This window comes from Ornithorhynchus anatinus, chromosome 2 (assembly GCF_004115215.2).
Source record: "Ornithorhynchus anatinus isolate Pmale09 chromosome 2, mOrnAna1.pri.v4, whole genome shotgun sequence".
NCBI classification, from domain to species: Eukaryota; Metazoa; Chordata; class Mammalia; order Monotremata; family Ornithorhynchidae; genus Ornithorhynchus; species Ornithorhynchus anatinus.
This window is the reverse complement of record NC_041729.1, coordinates 73998302-74025869: the sequence shown is the minus strand read 5'-3', so window position 1 is coordinate 74025869 and position 27568 is coordinate 73998302. Positions and strand designations below refer to the sequence as shown.

At 40.1% G+C, this 27568-nt stretch overlaps 1 protein-coding gene and 1 non-coding gene across 2 annotated transcripts in view; both read right to left on the bottom strand.

Annotated features, from left to right (window-relative positions):
* SNX9 (sorting nexin 9) overlaps window positions 1-27568 on the bottom strand; it is a 158639-nt gene that overhangs the window by 16943 nt on the left and 114128 nt on the right. The window contains exons 10-14 of the mRNA XM_029057802.1: window positions 19304-19434; window positions 16656-16759; window positions 13438-13541; window positions 10577-10654; window positions 2950-3026 (exon numbers count right to left, since the gene is read on the bottom strand). Coding sequence (XP_028913635.1) covers window positions 2950-3026; window positions 10577-10654; window positions 13438-13541; window positions 16656-16759; window positions 19304-19434 — 494 coding nt within the window. The remainder of the gene's footprint in view (window positions 1-2949; window positions 3027-10576; window positions 10655-13437; window positions 13542-16655; window positions 16760-19303; window positions 19435-27568) is intronic.
* Window positions 21649-21777, bottom strand: LOC114809493. The gene has a single exon (XR_003757273.1). It is a non-coding gene; the product is annotated as a U6atac minor spliceosomal RNA (small nuclear RNA).

Genomic DNA, 27568 nt, shown 5'->3' with positions numbered 1-27568 from the left:
ATATATTTCTGATCATATTTTTCAGCTTAATAGAATTGAGCAATCTGTTCACACAGAGTACCTATTAATTCATTTCATTTCTGATTTTAGCAGTTCTAATCTGCTGCTTACCATTTTTACCTCCACAATCACTTTTTAGGAATCCATCCTAATGCTGCCATAGAATATTTAGGTCAATTTATTTCATTTGTATGATGAAAAATCTCCAGTTTTTCTTGCTTCAGAATGCATTTTGGAGTATAATACCTGGAAGATCTGGTAGTTTTAAAATTTGTATGAATATCCTTTTCAGAGGAGTTTCAACTCTCCCCTCTGAGTATAGAGTGGAGGTTTTTAAAAAAAATTAAAACTTTGTATTTAAATGTTATTTGTTAAGCACTTACTATGTGCCAGGCACTGTACTATGCACTTGGATAGATATTATAATAATAATAATTATAATGATGGCATTTAAGTGCTGGGGAGGATACAAGGTGATCAGGTTGTCCCACGTGGGGCTCAAAGTCTTAATCCCCATTTGACAGTTGAGGAAACTGAGCCATAGAGAAGTTAAGTGACTTGCCCGAAGTCATACAGCTGACAAGCAGCGGAGTCAGGATTTGAACCCATAACTTCTGACTCCCCAGCCCGTGCTCTTTCCACTGAGCCATGCTGCTTCTCTACATATAAGCTAATCGAGTTGGACACAGCCCATGTCCCACATGGGGCTCACATTTTTATTGCCTATTTTACAGATGAGGTAAGTGAGACACAGAGAAGTTAAGTGACTTGCCCATTGTCTCACAACAAATGATGGAGCCGGGAAAAATCCCAAGTCCTTCTGACTCCCAGGCCCATGCTCTTTCCATTAGGCCATGCTATTTCTCAAGGAAATTTCCTTGTTTCCTGGCACCTGATAATGGGCTTTGGAGTCAGAGGTCATGAGTTCGAATCCCAGCTCTGCCACTTGTCAGCTGTGTGACTGTGGGCAAGTCACTTAACTTCTCTGTGCCTCAGTTACCTCATCTGTAAAATGGGGACTAAGACTGTGAGCCCCACGTGGGACATCCTGATTCCCCTGTGTCTACCCCAGCGCTTAGAACAGTGCTCGGCACATAGTAAGCGCTTAACAAATACCAACATTATTATATTTATTGAGAACCTGTGGGCAGAGCCTGGTACTGAGCCCATGGGAAGGTGCAGCCAAATTAGAAGGTATTATCTCTATCTTCAAGGTACTTCAAGTTGAGTGAGGGAGACACAAAATGATTAAAGAGAAAAGAAAACTGGAAAGAGATTGATAGCTACAAAGGTAAATAGTAGGGTTGATATGTTTTGTACAGAAGTGTTATGGGAACATAAATGTGTAATTGGCACAGGGATGCTGAGGTGGTAGAAGGGGAATATGATTGGAGGAGAATAAAAATTGACTGGGGAAATCCTTCTGAAGATGTGATTTCACATGTGCTTTGACTATGTGAGTGGACTAGTAAATTTGAAAGGGGAGGGAGTTTCAGGCAGACGGAAGGATGTAACAAAGGGGCAGAACAGAAGGGACAAGGATGAAGTCCACTGATCAGATGAAGTAGAGAAAAGCGAAGACAGAGAGCTTGGCTGTAGCGAGGCATGAGAATGGATATATAAGCTGATAAGAGTCCCTTGAAGCCGATGGAAAGCAGTTTTTGCAGGATGCAGACATGACTGAATAACCAAAGAAACTTTTTGAGAAGTGGGAGACAGACATGTACAGAAAAATCATTCAGACAGAAGAGCTAACTTGGGCCCTGAATGGAGGGGAAGGGGTAGATCCTAGAAATATTGTGGAGGAAAAACCAAAATAATTTCACAACAGACTGAAGACGGGACTGAAAGGTTGAGTGGTCCAGAAAGAGGGAGTGGGTAATAAAGTCAAATGTGATGGGAAAGTGAGATGGAGAAGAGGACTGTGGAGGGAAGGTTAGGAGTTTAGATCTAGACAATGAACTCATGGTGCTATCATGATACCATTGCATCTTGGAGGCAAGAGGAAATGCATGACTGGAGGAGGTGAGAAAAAGGGGCTAGTGAGTAGATTTGAGAGTCATCCACAAAGGGATTATAACTGAAGCCTTGCTGGTGAGTATAACTTGAGAAGAGAAATGGACCGAGAATAGAGCCTTGGGGGTCACTCGCATTTAGCATCCAGAGAGGAACAGGAGGACCAGGAGAGTACTGTATTGGTAAAGCCAAGATTACAGTCACAGTTTGCTTATTTCTTTTGTATGCCACTATTCTTTTCACTCCAGCATATGGTCTTTACCTCAAAAGCTTGATTTGGCATTGCTAAGTGCTCTAAATTGACACTAGAGTTTGATCCACTAGGTAATCAAGATTACCTTAATATTGCTATACAAGCCAATGATAAGCCAATAAACAGCTGTGATGTTGAGCACTTCCTTAGCTATTTGTTTATTTTGTAAACATCAGAAAGAAGTAATACCACCAAAGAAACACCTGTTCTATAGATGTGTTGAATATAAAGGTGAGTTTAAATAAAACCTGAAATGTCAATTCAACTCAATCCCTAATTTGAAAAATCCAATAGTCATCTCATTATACTGCATATTTTTTAAATCTCAAAAATTCTCACCCTATTTAAACTTCTCTCAATTGATTTGGTTGAATTTCTTTTTGTCATTTTATCATTTGCCCTTCAGGGTTTATCTTGGTTCTCTTCAAGTCTTTCCTATATTCTATAATGTTTGTTTTCTGGGCCTGCAGCACCGTTCTTTTGAAAAACCATTCACTTTTCAAGATTAACTGAACTTTCCTTGTTCCCAGTTCTTTGGTATCAGTACCGTCAGCCTGTTTAATTTTACTTTCGTAATACAGAGTTGGAAAGACTACATTCTCATTCAAGTTTAAAATAGCAGGATTTTTGCACCCTGCTAAACTTCACAATTTCATTTATGCTAAAAACAACAGTCATACCTGTTCTGCCACAAGATTGGCAATTTCCTCATACGTCTTTCCTGCTTCTGTTATGGCTTCATTGAGATCTGTTTCACCTGAAATGTAATTATAGTTACATTAGTAGGGCTAAGTTGACATACATGGAAAGACGGCTTTAAATGGAAAAATCTCAATTTGAAAAGCAAAGTGATCTATATGAAATTAAACCATTCATCATTTAGCCCAACTAAATATCGGAGCAGTTGAATTTGGGAGGAAAAGTAGAGAGGACATATAATGCTGAAAACTCAAGTGTTCCTTTTCATGGGGGCTTGTTTATTCTTTCTTTAAATATCTTCAATGATGGTGATCTTTTGGCTCCCACTCCAGTGTAACATCACCCTGATTGTCAAGCGGCTTAACCTACATCTCTTCCACTTTAATTAAATTGGAGGTTTATGTCTCGAGTGATGTCTGATGTTTAGCACATAGACTTTTATAACACAATGCAATATGGCATCATCCAAGCTGACGTATGTACACAGAGGGCATTTAAATAATATTATAGCTTAAGAAGAGCAGGCAACATAATAGAAATCAAGATATTTCAAGTTACATGACACATACACCTTAAATTGTTCCAAATTTTCGGGATATGATCAAAACAAATACCAGTAATTCTTTTGCCTATTTATCATTTATTTCTTGAGTTAAAGGCAACTACAAGACTCCATTTGGCCAACAAATGATTTCTAATCGAAATATAGCTAGTCAGACAGCAGTCCTTCATAGTCAGAGCCGACTCCATTAATGTTGAAATTCACCCATGAATGTGTGGGATGGAAAAGACCAAGGTGGGACCCCTCCAGACCCAGTCACACTGCGGGTACCCTTCTTGTGTTTTCTTGTGTGCAAATGGCAGGTCTTGGTGCTGTTTTTAATTCTGCCTTCTTCTGTAGCTTTTGCTCAGAAAGAATAGGCTAGCAGTGCACCACAGGGATCTGCTCTCAGCAACGGACTCCCACTTTGAAACTAGGATGCAGCACTGTCTGAGGCTTTGTTTCACTGTGGCCTTAGAACACTTAATCAATCCTCCTGGCTTTGGGTTTCCCAATTACAGGTCAGCATGCAGCTTCCTGCCATCCAGTCTCCTCATGTGCCCAACCTAACAGAGATAGGAGACTGTTCATCGCAGAACGTCACTGTGACCTTGTCTTGCCATTTGTTGAGTAGAGACTGTAAAAGATGCTGACTGAACTGATCAAGGTGCTGCATTTGACACTTATGTGAGATCCAGCTCTCTTGACTCTAAGCTTGTTGCAGCAGGGAATGTATCTGTTTGTTATACTGCACTCCCCAAGGGGCTTGGTTAAATGCTCTGCACAGAATAAGTGCTCAATAAATACGACTGACCACAGTACCTCTCTGGAGACTTTTAGTTTGGTCTGGAACCTGTTAACACATCACTGCAACACTCTGTTTAATGGTCTTCAAAATACTGAGCTGCCATTCTTGATCTGGTTTTCTCCTTCCTTGTCTATCACTGTTATACTGCTCGGTGTTCTGCCTTATTCTGGTGATGCTGTTTAGTTCTGTACTGCCAACATAAATCTCTATTTTCTGCAAATTTACGATCAGCCCGTAAGGCTTGGCTGATTGAGTGAAACAGCTTACAATTATTTGCATGTCTTTTGGGGTGTGAGCTGCTAAGGCACAGTGATTTGCACACAGTAATTCCTGAATGACTGTTTCTAGGACTTTGAATGAGGCATCAAGTCTGCTGGGTTGGAGGCATTTCCCAGAGGCCTGGAAACCCACTTTAACACCTGTGTTCTGGTCCTGGGTTGCAGATACCAGCATGGCTGCGTAGACTAAGTTCAAAGGGATTGGGCTAACTAACTACATATCCTATCCTTACTCCACTGATAATGGGGAACTGATCAAACAGGGCATCCTCAGCTCTGATCCAACCTGCCACACTGTCATCTCAGAATCTTAACTTCTCAGGGCAGTCAAGTCTGCATAGCAATTTTCAGAGATCAGATCTATTGACAGCATCAAATGTTTTGGAAATGTCTATGAAAACTGCATAGAAGTCCTGGAGCTGTTCCCTGCACCAGATGTGCAGCAGAGATCATGGCTGCTGGGCCATGTTCACTCAACGATGTTGCTTAATAGCCGATCCAGAAAATTTCTGGCTAGGACCTCACCAGCAGTGGAGAGCAGCAAGACACCTCAATAACTGCTGTAATCCAATCTTTCGCTTTTCTTCTTGAAGATACTGATGGTGGCGTCTTCGAGATCCAGTGGCATTTCCTCAGTGGTCCATGTGTTGACATGTGTAAGTACTTCAATGGGCATTCCAGGGGTCCCAAAAACTGCTGAGGTGAGTCAGCATGGCCCAATGAATACAGCATGGGCCTGGGAGTCAGGACCTAGGTTCTAATCCTGGCTCCATCACTTGTTTGCTGTGTGACCCTGGGTAAGTTGCTTAGCTTCTCTGTGCCTCAGTTACCTCATCTGTAAAATTAGCCCCATGTTCGACAGGGACAGTGTCCAACCTGACTAGCTTGTTTCTACCTACCTCAGCGCTTAAACCATGCTTGACACATAGTAAGCACTTAACAAATGCCATCATCAATTCAAGTGTTGGAAGGATTGTTGCAGAGAACACTGAAATATTCTTGCTATCTTCAGGATTCCCTCCTTGTCTATGATGAGACTGAGGCTATCTTCACTCTTCAAGGGTACCGTGATGACGTGACAGGGCCATATATTTTTAGTGATGCAGAAGTCACGGGCACTTAGACAATGCTTCTACCCATGGACCTTGCACCCTTGAGATGGGCTCCTTAAAACTAAAGATATTTTAGATTGTGACTCCCACAAGGGGTAGGGAATTATCTGATTCCCACCTGTTTAGTCTCCTCTAGTGCTCAGTACCGTGGTCCACCCACAGCAAGGGTTTAATAAATACAATTATTCCTAAAGAATGGCCTTCATCTAGTAATACTGGCTGAACCAAATATTGCCACCTTGGACACATGAGGTGGATAAATAAACTCTAAGAGCCCTTTTAGTAAGAATTTCTCATGCAGAATTAAAGGGTATGGGTCTCAGCCCTGCTTTGTCAGATTGGTCAAGATATCTCCAGTGTGTAAGATTAACACTTGTGCTCTGTCACAAAAACTATTTCAGAACCATAAGATTGGACTGACTGTGGGAGGTAACTAATAATAGTATTTCTGAAGTGCTTATTATGTGTCAAGCACTTTCTAAGCACTGGGGTAGGTACAAGGTTATCAGTTTGGACACAGTCCCTGTTCCGCATGGGGCTTACAGTCGAGGTAGGGAGTAGGATTTAATCCCCATTTTACGGATAAGGAAACTGAGGCACATAGAAGTGAAGTAACTTGCCCAAGGTCTCACAGCAGACAAGTGACAGAGCCAGAATTAGAACCTACATCCTCTGACTCCCAGGCCTGTGTTCTTTCCACTAGGCCATGCTGTTTCTCCACCTATGCCTATTTAAGTAAAATCACACCCAAACCAGCTGCAAAACTATTTACTGTGTTTTGCAAAATATCAAGAAATGGAGATTCTACACTCTGTAGTTGAAAGAAACTGAAGAGTGCTACTTGGGTCCCAGGGACTGATCACCCTGAGGGTGAAGATTAGACTGTGGTGAATTGATTTCTGGAGACTTTCTCACTGACAAGCCCATAGATGCACTGGGACTTGAGTCTGCGGGACCAGTTGGGCTGTCACAAAGCTGATCTACCTTGGGTTCAGGCAGCATTTGACAGTCTCCTCTTACTCCTTCTACCCCACTTCCCATCAAAAAGAGAAGAGGGATTGGGGATAAATAAGTATTTAACTGTTCTTCCCTTTTTGGCTCTATCGCCAATTGAGAAATTTAGGGAAAGTAAAAAGCAAAACAAAGGAATCCATTCACACTTGACTTTTCTGGGGTATTTAGCCAATGCTGTTGCCTTAAACACACTCTTAATATTTAGGGAAGCAACATGGCCTAGTGGAAAGAGCAATGGCCTGAGAGTCAGAGGACCTGAGCTATAATCCCAGCTCTGCCATGTCTCTTGTATGACCTTGGGCAAGTCACTTAACTTCTCTGTGCCTCAGTTACCTCATCTGTAAAATAGGGATTAAGACTGTGAGGCCTATGTGAGACAGGGACTGTGCCCAAGCCGAGTAGCTTGTATCTACTTCAGCGCTTAGTACAGTGCTTGGCACACAGTAAGCACTTAAATACCACTAGTTAGCATTTGGCTGTCATACCCTCACAGGCTCTAGTGCAAGAACTCTACAGTTTAGAACTTCTAATGAATGCGTCCAAAATAATAATCTGTGGGGCAAAGCACATGAGCTTTAGAAAAATGATTTATCTGGCAACTGTAAGGGACTTTAGCACTAACGTGATCGAAATTTAGTCTCATTTTTCTCTATATGAGGAGCCTAAAATATGGTATCTACTTAACACCAATTCTGGAATTTCTGGTGTTATTCATCTGCAACAAACTGGAACGATGAAGGAGGGAGGGTGTTACAGATGAAAGGTGGTACTTATTACTCTCTTGGAGAGTGGACAACTGCAGCCTGTTCTCTTCAAAAGCAAATCAACTGCATTTATCGAGCACAAACTGTATGCCGAGCTCTGTACTAAGTGCTTGAAAGAGTCCAATACAACAGGCAATGTGTCCCACACTTTAAACAAAACACAGGCTTGAGCCTGTTTCCAAAGCAAAGATTTCCTGGATATACACTCTTTTCAGGGCTAAAGATTCTGCACTCTCATCTACATTTTTGAGGGCTTTTGGCTGAGGCAAACCACTTGTTTGAGACCTACTCCTTCTTCACTAGCTTCCTAAGCACATATTCTTTAAACTATTCAGAAACACTTATGCCCGAGGAAGTACAATGTAAATCTCCAAGCAAAGTATCTAGCCAGAGAGATGGAAACAACCACAGAACCCAGGCTAGTGTTTCAAGGGAAAAACATGAGACTCCCTTCAGATGGGATAGGGTCAGGAAAAATAACAACTCCCCTATCTTCATTAGCCAAATGGACCTTTCATATAGTCAAGAGGTACCAATTAAGTATATCATTTAAACTCTTTTGTTAACGAGACAGTATGAACCTCATGCTGTATGGGAAGTAGCTGGCTTGTTCTCGAAGGTACTGCCAATAGAAAAGCACCATAAAGGCCAGCGGCCTACGTTAAATGAAAGTACCTTCTGTCCCAAATGGCTGAGATGGATTTATATTTAAGAGGCAAGCAGGTCAGCAACTGCCAGCTTTGCCACCTGTCTGCTGTGTGACTGTGGGCAAGTCGCTTCACTTGTCTGTGCCTGTTACCTCATCTGTAAAATGGGGATGAAGACTGTGAGCCTCACGTGGGACAACCTGATGACCCTGTATCTACCCCAGGGCTTAAAACAGTGCTTGGCACATAGTAAGCGCTTAATATCAACATGACCAGTATTGTGGAGATTACAGCTATGTTTGCCCTCTTTACTTGTGGGATTTTATTTTCCCTTAAAGCACCCTTCAAAATGCTCTAAGGAGGAGGTATGCTTTTGTATTAAATGTTTTATAAATGGATGGAATCAGGAACAAGATAATGTACTGAGAAAAAGCTATTTACCCTGATGAAGCCCCAGAGCATAGTATCTAATAGCTACCAAGTGAGAAACATGGGAGGGAAACAGCAAACCTAAGATACCATTCCCACTCCACCCTCCCTGCCAACCCATTTATCTCTATTCATAGTTCCCATGCCTCTACTTTTCCCAAAACCCAAAGAAGGTTGATTTTCTAATTGACTCTTTCTTTGTCAATCTGATCGACTGCAACTCATTGCTGAACCATCTATCTCCTCATTCTTCACCATAAAAGAAGAATATATTAGAACAGATTCTCCTGCTGCCTAAACTAATCCCTTTCTTTCAACTGAATTATTTAGGACGATGCATTAAACTTAGATTTCTCTGATACTATATCTATGTCTAAATAGTACCTGACTGGCCTGAAGGAGGTTAGGCATTATTATTAATAATAGTAATTATTATTATTATGGTGCTTGTTAAGCACTCACTATGTGCCAGGCACTGATCTAAGTGCTGGGGTGGATGCAAGCAAATCAGGTTGGACACAGTCCCTGTCCCACGTGGGGCTCATAGTCTCAATCTCCAATAATAAAAATAGTAGTGATAGTATTTGTTTAGCATTTACTATGTGTCAAGCAGCATTCTAAGTACTAAGATAGATATAAGGTAATCAGGTTGGACACAGTCCCTGTCCCACATGGGGCTCACTGTCTTAACTCCCACTTTACAGATGAGGGAACTGAGGTACAGAGAAGTGAAGTGACTTGCCTAAGGTTACACAGAGGACAAGTGGCAGAGCCAGGATTAGGACTCACGTCCTCTGACTCCCAAGACTGTTCTATCCACTAGGCCATGCTGCATTAGAATCTAACTTTATTGGTAATAATAACAATAATAAAAAATAATTGCTAAATAGCTATTATGTGTTAGGCACTGATACAAGGTAATCAGGCATGGTCCTTGTCCCAAATGGGGTTCACAGTCTAATGGTTTATGGCATTATGGAATATCTTTAAATACTTCAGATTCTGACAATTCATCATTCAGAGAAGGACAATTTGCATTTCCTTTGAAGGCATCAAATTTGGTGCCTGAAGGAACACAACTTTGAACAAGTTTCTCTTCAAATGTGAGGTTGTTTTCACGGGTTTTCCCTAGAGTGACTGTTGCAAGGGAGGAAATATCCAAGACATGATTTCAAATTTGCAAAGAAGATAGAAAGCCCCACTCTCCCATATATCTCAGTAACACACCATCCACTTAGCCGATGGCTCTTTGGAAAACACCAGTTAATCCTTGACCCTAAGGCTACCTTTTGTTAAGGAGAAGTTAATCTCCTAGTGTTACCATGATTTTAGATAGGATAGTCCACACAGGTATAAGAAATCAAAAAGGACAAGAAATTCACTAGAAATTCCCTAATACTTAGTTTCATTTGTAGGCAGAGCTAGAATTTTTATAAGAAAAAGTCCTAGTACTTTCCCACCACTCTATTAGCCAATTTAAAAAAAGCTCTTGATAAAGGAGAACTGTTGAGTTAAGGTTGATACAGAGGCTTCAATGCCACTGGGGAAGCATGGGATGGAGGGAATTTTGAGATAAAGGATCTTGTCCTCTGGAAACAAAAAGGAACAACAGGTGGAGTCAAATTGCAGCCAGCACCTCTTACCGAGGCTGGCAAGAGAAGCAAGGCACCACTATCACTGTGTCTTTTCTGAATCTCACAGGACACCAAGTTTCTCCGGGTCCTGGCCCCAAAGTCTGCCCCAGCTTGGCCTGATCTATCCCGGGCCAATCACTGGGGATGGAACAGAGGCCAGAGAGGGGGTATGTACCTAGGCTAAAAGTGAAAGGTGGCACCCATGGCTCTACCCCAAAAGATGCTCTGCTAGAGAGCTTGGTTTTTGAAAGCACACACAACCAATGAGAAAGCAACCAAAAAAATTACTGGCAAGGTCTTACTCAACACAGAGCACATAATGTGGGAAGCAAACAAATGAAGACTCATTTTTGAAAAATAGAAGAGATATGCTTTAAATACCTTGATATCCACTAGAACCAAACACAGTCGCTAAACACTGCAAGGCTTTTCCTATTTTCTGATATTCCTTCGGTAATGCTTTAAGGGAAAGAAAGAATAATTGTTAGTCAATCCTCCAATTTATTTTTCCAGAGTATTATCTGTAATCGAAACCAAGCTGAAGGCTCTTGCTTTGGTGCATAGTATTGAAGTTCACCAATACACACTGGTTCAATATCTGCTTTTCATTCTGGACATTTTTTATAATGCTGTACAAGTTTAAGCTCATGCTTAAGCTCAAGTTTAAGCTCCTGGCTCTGAAATATATTATGATGCACACATTTAGAACTCAGTTTAGTAATCCAAATTTGAACAAAATCAACAACATATACAGTACCTACATCACTATTTACAGATTCCTGTTCTGCTGCTTATCTTACACAAAAATCTTTCCATTTAAAAAGGCTTACAGTAGAGAGGCTAGGAAAATGAACCTTGTCTCTAAAAGTACACGTTTAAATTATTTCTCACTGAGCACTCTAAAATATGTTCTTCTTGACTGAGTTTTAAAATTTGAAACTCTGTATAATTTATGTCAATTTTTTCTGTTCATTGCTTACTGAAATGGCTTATGGATACTGCCACTTCTTGTCTAAGCAATCCACTGCAGAAAAAAAATCCCAAAATTGATTTTCTTTTTTAAAATTTTGCTTTTTCTGTAATGATTCTTTAAGCTTCCCCCCTCTACTTACTACCCGCCCGACCCCAATATCTGGGGAATAGCATCAGACCTCCGAGGTGGAAAAATAGCAGAGCTGTCATTACTCCTGAGATCTGTCCCTTAGATCTGAACAGTTTGAACTGTCACAACATTGAGGAAGTTTCCCCTCAGATAACCATCTTCATCACCATCATACAGGTAAATCTGGTTTACTATTCTCTGTAATATCATGAATTTGAATGTACTGTTTCAGCTTCTTGCTTTTTGATCCTCACAAGTGGGTCAGCAAACTCCTTCAATCCCACCGTGTGATCCAAAATAGAACCCAGATGTCTCCTTCAGTGAATAGCTCTTTGCTATCGTGGCTCAGTGGAAAGAGCCTGGGCTTCGGAGTCAGAGGGCATGGGTTCGACTGCCGGCTGTGCCACTTGTCAGCTGTGTGACTGTGTGGGCAAGTCACTTGACTTCTCTGTGCCTCAGTTACCTCATCTGTAAAATGGGGATTAACTGTGAGCCTCACGTGGGACAACCTGATTATCCTGTATCTGCCTCAGCGCTTAGAAGAGTGCTCTGCACATAGTAAGCGCTTAACAAATACCAACATTATTATGCTATCACCATAAAACCATACGCTATGCAGAGGAGAGGAGCATTGTCTTATAAAACTCGCTTTATAACTGGATTTTATTTAAATACATGTCTCCTTTCCCCAGGCCTCTGTAGCTCCAAAGGCTCTTCGAAATCTAACTACTTTATTACTTCACCCTTACCTCAAAACAGTTCTTAATTCTTGATCCTTTCCTAAATTATATCTCTGAAACTTTTTACTGTATATTAGACCATTTTTCCTAATCTATCAGCCAGCCATAAGCTTTTGTAAAATAGACAAAAGCAACAAAAGTACTGTTATGCTTTGGAATTAAATTACTCCAATAATTTAATAAATGAATCGTATTTATTGTTTACTCTGCAGAGTAAGAATACTAAGCACATGGGAGAGCACAATATAATACAGTTATATGTGGTTTATATATATAGTATGCATAACAGAGTTATAACAATACTTTTAAAAAAGGATATGCTATATTACTAAAATGCATACTGCTTTTTTACTTGTATAAATTTAGCAATTTTCAGAGAAACTGTTAACATCTCCCAGTACCTCTCATATTTTTGTTGGTAGGTACTATTCTGCCTGTTTCTATAGATTTTTAAATTAAACTAGTCAAATTAAGGCAGAGCAACCTGTAACTTTAAAAAACTATGGTTTAGAAAGCATGCTGTTGATAAAATAATAATAATAACGGTGGTATTTGTTAAGTGCTTACTATGTGCTGAGCACTGTTCTAAGCGCTAGGGTAGATACGACATTAGCAGGTTGTCCCACGTGGGGCTACCAGTCTTCATCCTCATTTTACAGATGAGGTAACGGAGGCACCAAGAAGTTAACTGACTTGTCCTAAGTCACACAGCTGACAAGTGGCGGAGCCGAAATTAGAACCCATGACATCTGACTCCTAAGTCTGGGCTCCTTCCTCTGAGCCACGCTGCTTCTCTAAAATAAAGCAGGCTAATTCTCACTAAAGATGGAAACACAAAACCCTACTGGCACTACTTTACTGAAGAGCAGGTAGTTTGTTTTGTTTTGTTTTGTTTTAAGAAAACCTCTCCAGCCCCTTCACTTTTATTTTTAAAAGTACACTATGGAAGGTTTCTTTCCAGTTGTTAATTTTAGCTAAAGCAGAGTATCTAAATTATTTATGCCCACACAATACTAAATAGAACAGCTCCTTTAATTATTCTAAATGATTCCTCTGGAAACTACTACATGGATGTAGTGATAAGTAAGTTTCCTCAGGACTAAGGAAAGCATGTTCTATTATCATTGCCTAGAATGCAATCAAAGCTTCCAGTATTACTTGATGATGATGGAAAGACAATACGCAAAAACTATTTCTATCTATATGCCCTGTAGGATTTTAATAAGAGACTCTCTATTTTCCAAGAGTTTTTTACTATGGAGTGATTTCGTTTTCAAGAATGATTTGTTCTAGAATTGGTTTATTTCAATTAAGGATTTTGGGATTGCAGCCAAAACAACAATACCCTGAGAGGTACTATTTTTTCCCCCCATATGACAGCTGCCAAGCGGGTGACCTACGTCCTGTACATCGCTTCCAATGTTCTTGACCCACTGTCAGCAGCTCCTTCACTCCATCATCCATGGCCTTGGTGAATTTACTAACAGCTTCACATTTCTGTTCTCTGTTGAGGAAGAACAATCATATGAGAAATAGACTCTACTTGGTGTGGCTCGCACCAAATTTTTGTGATTCTGGAAAAAAAATCAATGAGTGAACCCTCACTGTTTAGTCAGTTATGTCAAATTATTAGCATTCTACATTCTGTCTGTTCATCTTTTCTGCAGCTAAAATTGAATAACGAACTTTATAGTATTAATAATCTTCACAGTATTTACCCTAGTACATCTTCCCTTTTTTAAAGTTGTATTTAGCACTTACATTGTGTCAAACACTGTTCTAAGCACTGGGGTAGATAAAAGTTAATTAGGTCAGACCCAATCCCTGTTCTGCATGGAGTCCCCAGTCTAAGTAGGAGGCAGAAAAGGCATTTAATCTTCATTTTACAGCTGAGGAAAATGAGGCACAGAGAAGTTAAATGACTTGCCCAAGATCACACAGCAGGCAACTGGCAGAGCCAAGATTAGAACCCAGGTCCTCCCAGGCCCATGCTGTTTCTACTATGCTGCCTCTACCTACTCAGACATGTAGTTAAGTCTCATCTTTTGGGGAAATGGAAAAAGTTTGAAGTCAGTCAATACCATATAGAAAGAAGGCAAGAATTTATACCATTCACAGATATTTTTCTTTAAATTATACTAGTTTTGTACCTGTTTATAAATGTAATTATTTCAGAGGGCTGAGAATAGCTGACAAAAAAAGTGGATGGCATTTTGGGTTCAGCAGGTAAAACTTGTATGCACTACACAATGCCCTGTGCTTGCCCTCCCACTCGTTTTCTGCCACTCTGTTCCCACTTTGAACTTTAATACCAACACTATTGCATGACATTGTGCAAGCCACAATCACCATAATCCCGTGACCTTGGGCAAATCACTTAACCTCTCTGTGCCTCAGGTACCTTAGCTTTAAAATGAGTATTAAGATGGTAAGCTCATGTGGGACATGGACTTGTGTCCAACCTATTAGCTGGCATCTACCCAAGTGCTTAGGAAAGTGCCTGACACAGAGTAACCACTTAACAAATACCATTAAAAATCCATTTCTTCAAGAGTGTTTGTAGTCCTAAAGTCTTTCTGATACACCAGGCATGACCGAACTGAGGCTCACTCATTGTTATTGTTGGGAGACAGCATCATCATTTGCAAAAGGCAGAATTTGATCCTAAAGCAACTTTTCTCAAACTATTAGGTGGAAGAGAATCTTTTAACAAAGTAGACCAGAATAACGTAATAGTTCAGTGACCTAGAGTAATAGATGGTAAAGTCTAGAATAGACCACTGAAATTAAGAAATCTGAGTCCCCATCTCTTTTTCTCTTTCCCAGTCAATCTTCCAATGCAGAGGCAAAACACAGGTGAAATAAGACTAAATAAATGGAGATAAGGATAATGCAAATTGCAGCTCATATCCCCCCAATTACTATTTCAGCATTTCCATACTCACACCAGACCACAGCAGTAAATCATATTTAGTGAGTGCTTACTGCAATGCAGAGCACTTTGGTACATAATGATTTACATATATTATTTTAGCACATTCTCATCTAAATATCCATTTTTTTTCCGTTTTCACTGAACTGTAAATTATTTTGTGCCCTAAACAGAAAGATCTTTAAGAGCAGGGATCATGTTTTCTAACTCTCATTCTTGACCAAGTACCTAGTGCAGAGCACCACAGGCAAATACTACTTGTATTGATAACCTAGGAAATGCCCAGATTTTGTTCTCGCAAAATCCCTAGTAATAAAAACTCAAAAAATAATTCAAATGAATATGCAAGAGATTTGTACATTAATCTAGTTATAATTTTCCAAGACGGAACATTCTTAAGGTCTTACAAAAATCAGGAATCCCTAAAATGGCTAAAGTGTCTTAAGACCAAAGGCTCAAACAGGCTTTTGTTTTGGTATAATACCACATGTTGGTTACTGTAATTACACTTGTTTCATATGAATTACACTACTGACTCCAATAAAGTCACTGAAACTTCAGGTATATGTAAATCAGAAATAAAACCATCTGTTCCCTGTAGTTGAGAAAAAGGACTCCAAAAGAAAAAAAAATCCCTCCCTCTCCCTCCACTTTATGCTCCCCTCCTTAATCTGGTTTAAAGTCATCAATGAATTTAAAACAAAACAAAGCAAAAAAAGGCAGGGGAGACCATTCAGGAATTTTGGGCTACTACCAAGTTAGCAGTTACCAATCACCAAGAAAAGGTCTAACTTAAAAGCTGAAGTGGATACAACACTTTTCATAAATTGGTGCAAAGTTGCAATCCCTTGAAATGGTAAATTACAATGTTGTAGACTGGTTCATCCATAATACACAGCTGAAAAAAAGTTTACTTACTCTAGTGTACTGGAAATATTTAGTTCTCTCACAGATTCATTTTAGCATCAAGCTTGGGGCTTCAAAATATTCAGAACTCATGTTCTTTAGCATTACTATATAACATCAGATTAGAGAAATGTTTGCAAAATGTACCCAAATTGCTATTGTCAGTGATCATGAAGACTAATTCATGTTAAATGAAAAGGAAGAAATAAAATCAGTGTACCAAATTCACCATAGATTTAAGTTTTAACAGCTCAGAAAACTATCCAGAGAACCCAAAAAAGACTGAGGAAGTTTATGGGGAAAAAAAAATTCAAGGAAAATTTATTTGCAAAGACCCTAATCCTTCTCTTATTCTTCCTATCCTTCAGACAGACCTTATTATACCCAGAAAACGCAAATGTTGGAAGTTTCCTGGATGCTGCATGAGGAGCCACACTCAATAATGAAGATAGGAGAGGACAAATAATAATAATATTTAAGTGTTTACTATGTGTCAAGGACTGTTCTAAGCACCAGGGCAGAGATCAGTTAATCAGTTTGAACACAGTCTCTGTTCCACTTGGTGCTCACAGTCTAAGAAGGAGAGAGAACAGGTACTTAATCCCTATTTCACAGATGTTGAAACTAAGGCAGAGAGAAGTGATTTCCTTAAGGACAACAGAGCAGGAAGTGGAGAGCTAAGATCAGAACCAGAGTCCTCTGACTCCCCAGCCTGTGCTCTTTCCACTAGGTTGCGCTGCTTCTCCTAGTACGTGGGTGGTGGATACAAACATATCTTACATTTCTATCAAGTCCAGATCAGGGGCCTCTGGCTCCATAGTTGAAAATATCATAACTCCCACCAGCTCATCTTTTTCCGCCTTCCTTTTCCCTGTTTTCCATTCCTATAAATAAGAACAATGTGACAATTCAGCAGTAAGTACAGCAATGCCTTGGATTAAAGCTGCTTACCATAACTAAGCAGTCATTACTAGAAAGACAGACACATAAATGATATAGAATCACTTCATCCTAAATTTTTTGGTACAATGCCTCATTCTTCCCAGCTGAACAATGCAATTCGATTTACTGTACATATCTTTGTAAAATTTGGAAAAATATATTTTAACACTTCAAAAGAAAAAGACTACCATATTTAGTTTCATTTTCAACTCCGATGCCTTAACAGAGTGTTTTGCACACACTAAGAACTCAAATATGATGGACTGACTTAATCCCCTCACACTCCCTCCACTTTTTGAGGAGGGAATTAAAGATTATTTTTATAAGTCATCATAGAGAAGTGTGACAGAGGAGTAGGGACAGAACACCACAGATACAGGCTCACATCTTAAAGGCTTTTTTCATTTTTTTAAAAAAATGTCCACACAAGAAAAGCAGTCAAGTCAGAATGCTGCAGGTACAGACACACTGTGAGTTTTGTTTGTTTTTTGTTTTTTAAATGTGTGTGCCCATGTCAGGGTAGAAAGAGGATACAGGATCAGGGTAGGAAGGGAAGCGTCAGAATGCACTAATGTCAGTCAGTATAGGCTCCTGGAGTAGTAAGAGAAGGGAAGGGAGGAGGGCACTTACTGAATGTCTACTATATGCAGCACACAGGAGACTGAGATAGATAGATAAAGAAGCAATGCCCTCATGTTTTCCTCCTTCTCTCTCCCTTTTGTCCTTCTTTGTTCTCCTGTTGCCTTACAGCTAAACTTAATCAATTTTATTTATTCAGAGCTTACTCTGTGCAGAACACTGTACTAAGTGCTTGGGAAAGTACAATATGAAAGGGTCGGTAGACACAATGCCTGCCCAATTAGCTTCTCCATAAAATACAGTCCCTCCCCTGTTTTGGGGTTGCAAAAATTTTGCAAAAGAGAGGCAAAATGTAGTATGCCATTTCAGGGTATTATTATAAAAAAGTATATAGAGATTTTTAGGTTTTCCTGAGTACCAGATGTATAAAAGCACATCCACATAACTATGTCATATTGTACTCTACCAAGCACTTGGTACAGTGCTGTGCACACAGGAAATACTCAATAAATATGACTGAATGAATGACACAGACATTCCTGAATCATTACAGCACCTTTTTCTTCTTTTCAATATAATAATAGAGCCATTAACATTTTAGGTATGTGTACATAATGATTTGAAACAGGAAAATGTTCTCTTTAACCTGGGATTTGTACTAACATGAATCATTGCAGTATGGTTAAGTGGACAGAGCACAGGCCTGAAGTCAGAAGGTGATGGGTTCAAATCCCAGATCCACCACTTGTCTGCTGTGTGACCTTGGGCAAGCCACTTCACCTCTCTGTGCCTCAGTTCCCTCATCTGTAAATTGGGGATTGAGACTGTGAGACTAACGTGGGTGAAGGATTGTGTTCAACCCAATTTGTTTCTAACTACGCCGGTGCTTAGATTGCCATGGAGATTGCCACACAGTAAGCACTTAATGAATAACACAATTATTACTGTTATTATTATTTAGACACATTGAGCCCAACTCTGTCCATCCAACTCTTATAGAAAATTCAAAGGGAAGAGCAGAACTTACTGAATCCAAAACAGACTCAATGAAGGAATGCATTGCCACAACAGACCGATTCAAGTGGCCACCTCCAAATGCATACTACAATTAAATATTGGCAGCCACATGACAACTGACAGCCAGGCAACTATCCACTGTAGGGAAGACAGAGATCAATCCTTTCGGTCTGTTCCTATCATCCCTGAAACATACTCAACTACTCTTTGGTATTAAATATTAAGGTGTCCCTTTCCTAATCTAGGCTTCTTCTTCAAATGCATTATTTCAGAGAGTTACAGGAATGAAAATGACCCTAATTAATCAATTGCTGGTATTTACTGAGTGCCTATTATGTGCAAAGAACTGTACTAAGCACTTGGGGTAGGGGGCTAACTACTGCTAAACTATCCCCAGTAAATGAGGATTTTCCTCTTTTTTAAGGACAATGGAAAAGGAGATTTCACATCCTATCTTAGTCATCCATTTCAGTTTTTAAACATGTAATTTCTCCTTTTGGTTCCCTGCAAACTCTCAAGCTGAAATTCCAACTCATTTTTCCTTGTTTTGCCCTCAAGGAAGAAGAAGGACATGTCACTCCCCTTCCATCAACATCATAATAATAATTATAATAATTAAGTGCTTACTACATGTTCTAAGTGCTGGGGTAGGTAGAAGGTCATCAGGAGGGACTCAGTCCCTGTCCCACATGGGGATCACAAGTCTAAATCCCCATTTTACAGGTGAGGTAACTGAGGCACAGAGAAGTTAAGTGATCTACCCAAGGTCACAGAGCTGACAAGCAGCAGAGGCAGGATTAGAACCCAGGTCCTTCTGACTCCCTAGCCTGTGCTCTATCCATAGCGGCTTCTTTCAACACCCCTATGAAGGCTTGGCATTAAATTTCTACCTTTTCATCCCGGAAATTGAGGAACTGCTGGAAAACTTCACTTTCTGAAATGACAGGATGACGACACATCCTTGTCATCCATCCCTGAAGCCGCTCCATGCGCATTTTGATGAATTCTTCCTCAAAGCGCCCTAGAGGAAAAAAAAAACAAAACTAGACTATAACTTTGTTCACAGGGCCCCTGTGGTCATAAAAAAGTCACAAGGAAAAATCCAAGTTACCTAATATGGAGTAGAAAGCTATCTGTAAAACTCATAAGAACAGCTAACTTGGGGGGGGGGGGGGGGCAGGGAACAAAGCAGGTGAGTTCAGTACTTAAATCCCAGACTGAAAATAGGGAAAGCAGATGTAGATCCATTTGAGCTTTTCAGTTCTGCAAAAGTGGAATACTATTCTGTGCAAAGTATAGTTAATTTTTTTTTTGACTTCACAAACCCCTTTTGTATTTGACAAAGAATCAATGATCATAACTTCAATGTCCTACCTTTTTTCCAAAGTTCTTAAACATTGTATCAAAAGTTAATATTCTAGCCTTATGTGCAACAATGTTTCCAGAGGCCATACGGAATCCCTCTCAATCTGGAATTCCACATCTGACACTGGTACAACCTGGCTCCAGAAATGCAGCTTGGAAGTTTGAAAAATGGGAAGCCCAGACCACTGAAACAAAGATCTAATCCAGCCCATACATAGGTTAAATCCCCTGGGACACAGAGCAGAAATTATTTGAAGATACCACAATATACATAAGAACTGAGACAAAAATGGTGATCTAAAGTTTAATAAACACTACTGTATAAAGTACATGTGAATTTATTGACAACCAAATATTGCATTTTCATTAACTTCTATAAAAATTCAGAAATTTGGTGCATAAGAGAGAAATGTTTCAATTTCTTTGTAGACCATTACTAAAAACTGATTATTCTTCCTGTCCCTTTTACTATAAAATTCTTTCTAAACTGCTCAAATAGGACTAAATATGTTACTTTTAAAGACTCTAAAAATACCTATTTATTTTGATATCTCAATAATGGCCTTTCACATCCACTTCAGTATTCCTGCTTTCCCAGCACAACTGTCTCAAAACCAAACACATTAAATGAATGACTTTCTTGTTTACAAGCTGCGGAATCTGGCTGGAGTTTAAGACCATGAGTTAAACCAGAAATGATATACACTGGTAAACAAATAGGGATAATTATAATCAAATAGGAGTTCAGTGAGCATTTTTACAATGACAGAATGAGCTACTTATATTTAAAATCCTCACAGCACTTATATACACACCCTTAATTTATTTACTTATATTAATGTCTGTCTCCCCTCTAGACTATAAGCTCCTTGTTGGCAGAGAAAGTGTCTATTAACTCCATTTATATTGTACTCTAACAAGCACTTAGTACAGCACTCTGCAAAAAGAAAGCACTCAAATACAATTATCACCCTCAATAAAATGAAATTTTAACTCTACCTACACTAGAAAATGTTTGATGGCAGGGATCATATCTACTAGTACTACTATATTCTCCCAGTGCCTGGTATAGTACTCTATACAAATCAGGTACTCAAATTTATGACAATCAATTCTTGCAGTGGTAGGCAGAAAACTAATACAGTAATAATAACAATGGTGGTAATAATAATAATGATATTTGTTACGCACTATGTGCCAAGCACTGGGGTAGATTCAAGGTAGCCAGCTTGGACACAGTCCCTATCACCATGGTGTTCACAGTTTTAATCCCCATTTTACAAATGAGGTAACTGAGGCACAGAAATGAAGTGACTTACCCAAGGCCACAGAGCAGATAAGTGGCAGGGTCAGGATTAGAACCCATGACCTCTTGACTCCCAGGTCCATGCTCTATCCACTACACCATGCTGCTTCTCTAATATAAAGATAGTGGGTCTGAAGTGGTGAAGAGACCACTTCAACATATTTGAAAGTTTTGTTGACGGTCACTGAGATACTGGCTTTGCATGCATTTAGGGTGAAAGGGATGGCTTTTTAAAACCTTGAGAAGCAGCATGGCCTAAGGATAGAATGGGCCTGGGAGTCAGAAGGACCTGGGTTCTAATCCCAGCTCCATCACTTGTCTGCTGTGTGATGCTGGGCAAGTCACTTAACTTCTCTGTGTCTAAATTACCTCATTTGTAAAATGGGGATTAAGACTTTGAGACTCATGTGGGCAGGGACTGTGTCCAACATAATTCATTGGTATCTATCGCAGCACTTAGTAGTGTCTGGCACATAGTAAGCGCTTAATAAATACCATTTAAAACAACTGAAAAACCCTGCCTCAATCATTCTGCTGATTGCTCCACCCATGGGCCTTTCTCACTCTACCTCCAGTATCATGCTATAAAATAGATGGTAATGCCTTAAGCACCTAAGTGTTGATAAAGGCCACTGGGACCTCTTCCATCTTTCTCAAGGGGAGTACTAATACTTTCTCCTTTTGAGTGCACACTGTGAGCAGAGCACTCTACCGAATAGTTGACATTCTATCGAATAGCTGAGAGAGTACTCTACAACTGAGATGGTAAACATGTTTCCTGTTCACAACAAGCTTTTTCCTGGACTTCTGGTAAAGGCAATATTTTTTGTGAACTGGTGGTAGTAGGACAGGGGTAGGGCTAGTTTCTACTGTTTCTATCTCTCCTTCTTGCCAAGTGGGGGTGGGGCGGGCTCAAAAAATCCAGCAAGAAGAAGAGCAGCAACTCAGGAGCCGATGAAGAGAAAGAGCGGCCTCCACCACAAGGAAGGTAGAGGTCAGCATTCTGAGTTAGTGAAGTGAACTGCACATTAAATTACACATTATAAATTACTTAGTCATACTAAAATCTGTCTCCCCCACTAGATGGAGAGCTCGTTATGGGCACGGAATGTGTCTGCTAAATGTGTGGTGGTGCACTCTCCCAAGCACTTAGTACAATGCTCTGCAAATAGTAAGAGCTGAACAAATATCATTGATGGATTGATCGATTGGTCATGGCAGATCATTCATTCAGTCCTATTTATTAAGCACTTAATGTGTGCAGAGCACTGTGGTAAGTGCTTGGAAAGTATAGTTCAGCAATAAAGAGAGACAATCCCTGCCCACACCAGGCTTACAGTCTAGAAGGGGGGAGACAGACATCAAAACAGTAAAGAGGCATTAATGTAAGTAAAAAGAATTATAGATATATACACATCAAAACAAGTATAAAGGCATCAATATAAATAATAGAATTATTGATATATTCATATATATATTAGTGCTGTGGAGGGTGGGTAGAGCAAAGGGAGTGAGTGAATCGTGGTGATATGGAGGGGAGGGGTAGCTGAGGAAAAGGGGGGCTTAGTCTGGGAAGGCCTGTTGGAGAAGGTGAGCCTTCATTAGGGCTTTGAAGAGGGGAAGAGTGACTGGCGGATTTGAGGAGGAGGGCAATCCAGACCAGAGGTAGGACATGGCACTAGGGGTCGATGGCAGGACAGGCGAGAACGAGGCACAGTGAGGGGGTTAGCACCAGAGAAGCAGAGTATGCAGGTTGGTTTGTAGAAGGAGAGAAGGGAGGTGAGGTAAGAAGGGGCAAGGTGACGGAGAGTTTTGACGTCAATAGTGAGGAGCTTTTGTTTGATGCCGAGGTTGATAGGCAACCACTGGAGATTTTTGAGGAGATGGGGTGACATGCCCTGAATGTTTCTGTAGAAAGATAATCCAGGAAGCAGAGTGAAATACGGACTGAAGTGGGGAGAGACAGGAGGTAGGGAGGTCAGAAAGGAGGATGATGCAGTAATCCAGTCGGGATAGGATGAGTGACTGTACTAGAGTGGTAGCAGTTTGGACGGCAAGGAAAGGGCAGATCTTGGCGATGATGTGAAGGTGAGACAGGCAGACTCTGGTGACAGAGTGGATATGTGGAATGAATGAGAGAGAGTCAAAGATGACACCAAGGTTGATGGCTTAACAGGAAGGATGGTTGTGCCATCCACAGTGACTGAAAAGTTTGGGAGGGAAGATAAGGAGCTCTGTCTTGGACATGGTAAGTTTGAGGTGGCAGGAGGACACCCAAGTTGAGATGTCCTGAAGGCAGGAGGAGATGCAAGCCTGGAAGGAAGGAGAGTGAACGGGGGAGGAGATATAGATTTGGGTGTCATCTGCATAGAGATGAGAGTTGAAGCCGAGGGAGCGAATGAGTTCTCCAAGGGAGTGAATGTAGTTGGAGAAGAGAAGGGTATGAAGAACTGAACCTTGAGAGACCCCTAAAGTTAGGGGATGGGAGGGGGAGGTGCAGCCCGCGAAGAAGACTGAAAATCAACGACCGGAGAGATGAGAGGAGAACCAAGATAGGACCAAGTCAGTGAAGGCAAGGTTGGATAATGTTTTAAGGAGAAGGGGATGGTGCAAGTGTCAAAGGCAGCTGAGAGGTTGAGGAGGATTAGGATGGAGTAGGAGTCGTTGGATTTGTTAAGGAGGAGGTCCCTGGTGACCTCTGAAAGGGCGGTTTCAATGGAGGGGAAGGGGTGGAAGCCAGATAGATTGGAGGGGGTCCAGGAGAGAGTTAGAGGACAGGAATTTGAGGCAGTGAGTGTAGACAACTCGCTTCATGGTCCATGGAAGCAGAGCACAAGCATGTTTTCTCTCTGTCTCTCACACACACACACAAACACACACTCTGTAAACCTCCCTATATTGGCATATTGTTTAGAACGGAAAACTCACTGGGTCAGCCATGCCCAATTTTCTTTCTAACGTGCAGCAGTTCCAACAGATAGTAAATATTATTGATCAAGGAGGCAGTTTACAATGGTGCAATGGCAAGTTCGAGAAGACCATCAAGTCACGCGTGGTCCAGCCAGTAGAACCAAGGATACTGAATTAACACACTTTGGCTTGGCTGGGGCCTTGAAATTCCATACCATGTAGGAGCTACCACCACCAATAACTACTGCATGAAAAAGCAAAAACAAAAAAGTACCCTAGTACTCTTGTGTGGAAAGTACTGTTCTTCCCCATATCCTTGATTTAAGAATGTAGGAAACTACCTAGCTGCAGCACTTAACAGGTTGAATATTCAATCTGGTGACCATACCTGCCTAATTAAGAAGTGGGTATTGCTAGAATTTTGTGATTTAGTAATTTACAGAGAGATTTGGACTAATACATAATCTGGAAAGACCGGGAATACCTGGAGTCCTCTCTGTTCTGACACCTACCTGCTGGGCAGGTTTTACATCTCTCTCTACTTCAATCTTCATGATGTACAATGTCTGCTACCTCCTAAATTTGTGTGCATGTTTTTGAACATTTATCATTAAAGACTAAAAAAAATGCTGCTCAGCTACTTGGAACTTTTTACACAATTAAATTCAAAGTTATAAAAATAAGCCTATTACAGACTGCAAAATATGTCAGCTTTTTTTTTTTTTTTTACATTTTGTAAAATGGCTTTCCCCAATAAACATCTGTCTCACTAAACTACATGATTTTTAGTCCTCTGAAAGTAGTATAAATAAGCAAAGCATCTTTAAAAGAAGCACGATCTTTTCTCTCTAATCTTTTGGAATTCTTCTTCTTGAAAGTCATTTTCCTCAAACCAAATGCACTCATCTGCAGAGTGGAAGCTCCTTGTCGTTGGGGATTGCATGTTTTATTTTCACAAGCACTGAGTATAGTGCTCTGCACAAAAATAAGCACTTAATGCCATTATTTCTTCTAAAACCAGAGTTATTAATAAACCTACATTAAAGAAAACACACTTATACCAAACATAACTGCACAACCTTTTCTTCCTTTTGTGTTTTAGCCCCATTATCAGAAAAATGTTCCCTAATCTAATTCCAGCTCCACCAAATACCTATGTGACCGTGGGCAAGGCACTTAACTTCTCTTTGCCTCATCTGCAAAACTGGAATTCAATACCTGTTCTCCCTTCTACTTAGACTGGGAGCCCTGTGTGGACCTGATCATCTTGTATCTACCCCAGCACTTAACTTAATAGTGTTTGGAACATCATAAACCCTTAACAAACACCACAATTATTACACTCCCTAATTACCTAACAGCCTTCTCTCCACAATGTGTAAACACCCATTATAGAAGAACTGAGTGAAAAAGAGTTCTATCTGTCTGGCAGTATTCAAAAATAAGATTACAAAACTCACAGAAAAAAATACCTTTCATTTTGTCCATTTTCAAACACTCTAAATTTAATTATCTTCGAAAAAGCAATTTTCCTAGTTGGGCACAATCAAGAAATATAAAAAACATTCATTCAGAATTCTTCATATGCAACTAGCTCTAAACTTAATGATTGAAAATTCAGACTTAGCTATTCATAATAAATCCAAAGTCTTCTCATCTCTGAAATGTTTAAATAAGGATGAGAAATTTATATGAAAATGCTGGAGCAATTCTGAGTAGGAGACTAGTGTGGAGGAAGTGTCATGCAGAAGGGAAGTTAATTGTCAGTTGCTTGCTCGTCAGTTTTCTCGGCATATATCCCAGTCAGTGAATAAATGCTCAATTTTCTTCAGACATAGGAGCTGTTGCTCTTTCACTGGTTCACAGCTGGCTGTGTGCCCAACCATCATCCCTCCCTTCCTTCCCCCTCACCATCATCTTTTTTAAAATTGAGGTGGATCACTAGAGGGTTGAAAGAAATACTCAGGCTTGTTTTCTACTACATGAACCAGTTACTGCACCATAAAAGAAATTAAAAACTTAGCTCAACCAGCCTATGAAGATCATGAATAATTTATCATATTTTATGACCAATGAATTGATCAAGAGTGTCAACTATGTGCAGAGTATAACAGAGTTCGTAGACACTCCCACTACCCACAAGGAGCTTACAAGAGAAAGATGGACACAAAAGAATATACAGAAAGGAGAAAGAAGGGCTCACACTGAGTGTGAATTAATATGCATAAAAGTGCTTTTGGAGGTTGCGAGAGCATGAAATCTGAGGTGGTACAAAAGTATTGAGAAGGGAAGGTAGCTGGGAAAATGTGACCTAGGAGAAGAAAAATGAATCTTGGAAAGCCTCTTGGAAGAGGTGGTATTTTAGACGGGCTCTAAAGATGGGGGGAGTTGAGGATTTGAAGAAGGTGGTAGCTCCAGGCAGGAGGAAAGGGTGTGAACCAGGGTTGGAGAAAGGAGAATTGAGATTGAGGCCCAGTGAGAAGGTGAGCTGGAAAGGACTGGAGAGGTAGGCTGGGGTGAAATAGGAGAAGAGAGTGGATAGGTGAAAGGGCTGGTGGAGTAATTTAAAATTCAACTGTCAGGAGTTTCAAACAAAGAAAACACACTCAAAATTTTAAAAGATTCATATGTTGAAGAAGACAGGGAAAGTTGAGTTTGATTAAAAATATCTGACATTCTTGAAAAAAGATCCCTTGGCTAGAACAAAAATTATGGCTATGTTGGTTCCCAAAAGTTTGACTTTCAAAAGAGGATCCCTCGGAATCCTGGGGACAGAACACTACCCAAATGCAGGAATTCTCCAGATCTGACACAAGTGAGAACTGTGCTTTCAATCTTGGCTAAACAAAACATGAAACCATCAATAAATCAATCGTATTTACTGAGAGCACTGTATTAAGTGCTCAGGAGGAGAGAAGTATACGATAGATGCCAATAGCATGTATCCTGACCACTTCTTCTGTATTCACTGTACAATCAATTACAGGAAAACCTACTCCAAGTCCTAAACAATATCAAAAAGTAGGTCTGTTTTTCTTCTTTTAGTATAGTGTTCTACTTTTCGTCTTTTTAAACAGACAAAAAGGAATGATGACCCTTGCAATGAGAATGTTCTAGAGTTATTTGATTAGCTGACTTTGTACCAATAAAGAAATTCACCTATTGTTTCATTACTGAGGCTAAAGAACAGCTCTCATTTTAATTCTTGGTCTCCCAATCTTTAGGCTGTATTTTCTACTTTCATTATAAAATTTCCTGATTGCTTAAAAAAAGTTGTGAGCTCCATGTGGGACAGGGACTGCAAATGTCCTGATAATTTTCAATCTACCACAGCACTTAGTACAGTACTTGGCACATAGAAAGTGCTTAACAAACACCATGATTATTATTTTGAAGATCAATCAATCTATGGTATTTACTGAGATTGGGCCAGCACATGGCCTAGTGGAAAGAGCCTGGGAGCTGCAGTGCTAGCACTTGTCTGCTGTTTACCCTTGAGCACTTAGCTTAACTTTTCTGTGCCTCAGTCTCCTCATCTAAAAAATGGGGATTCAATACCTTGACTCTGAGTCCC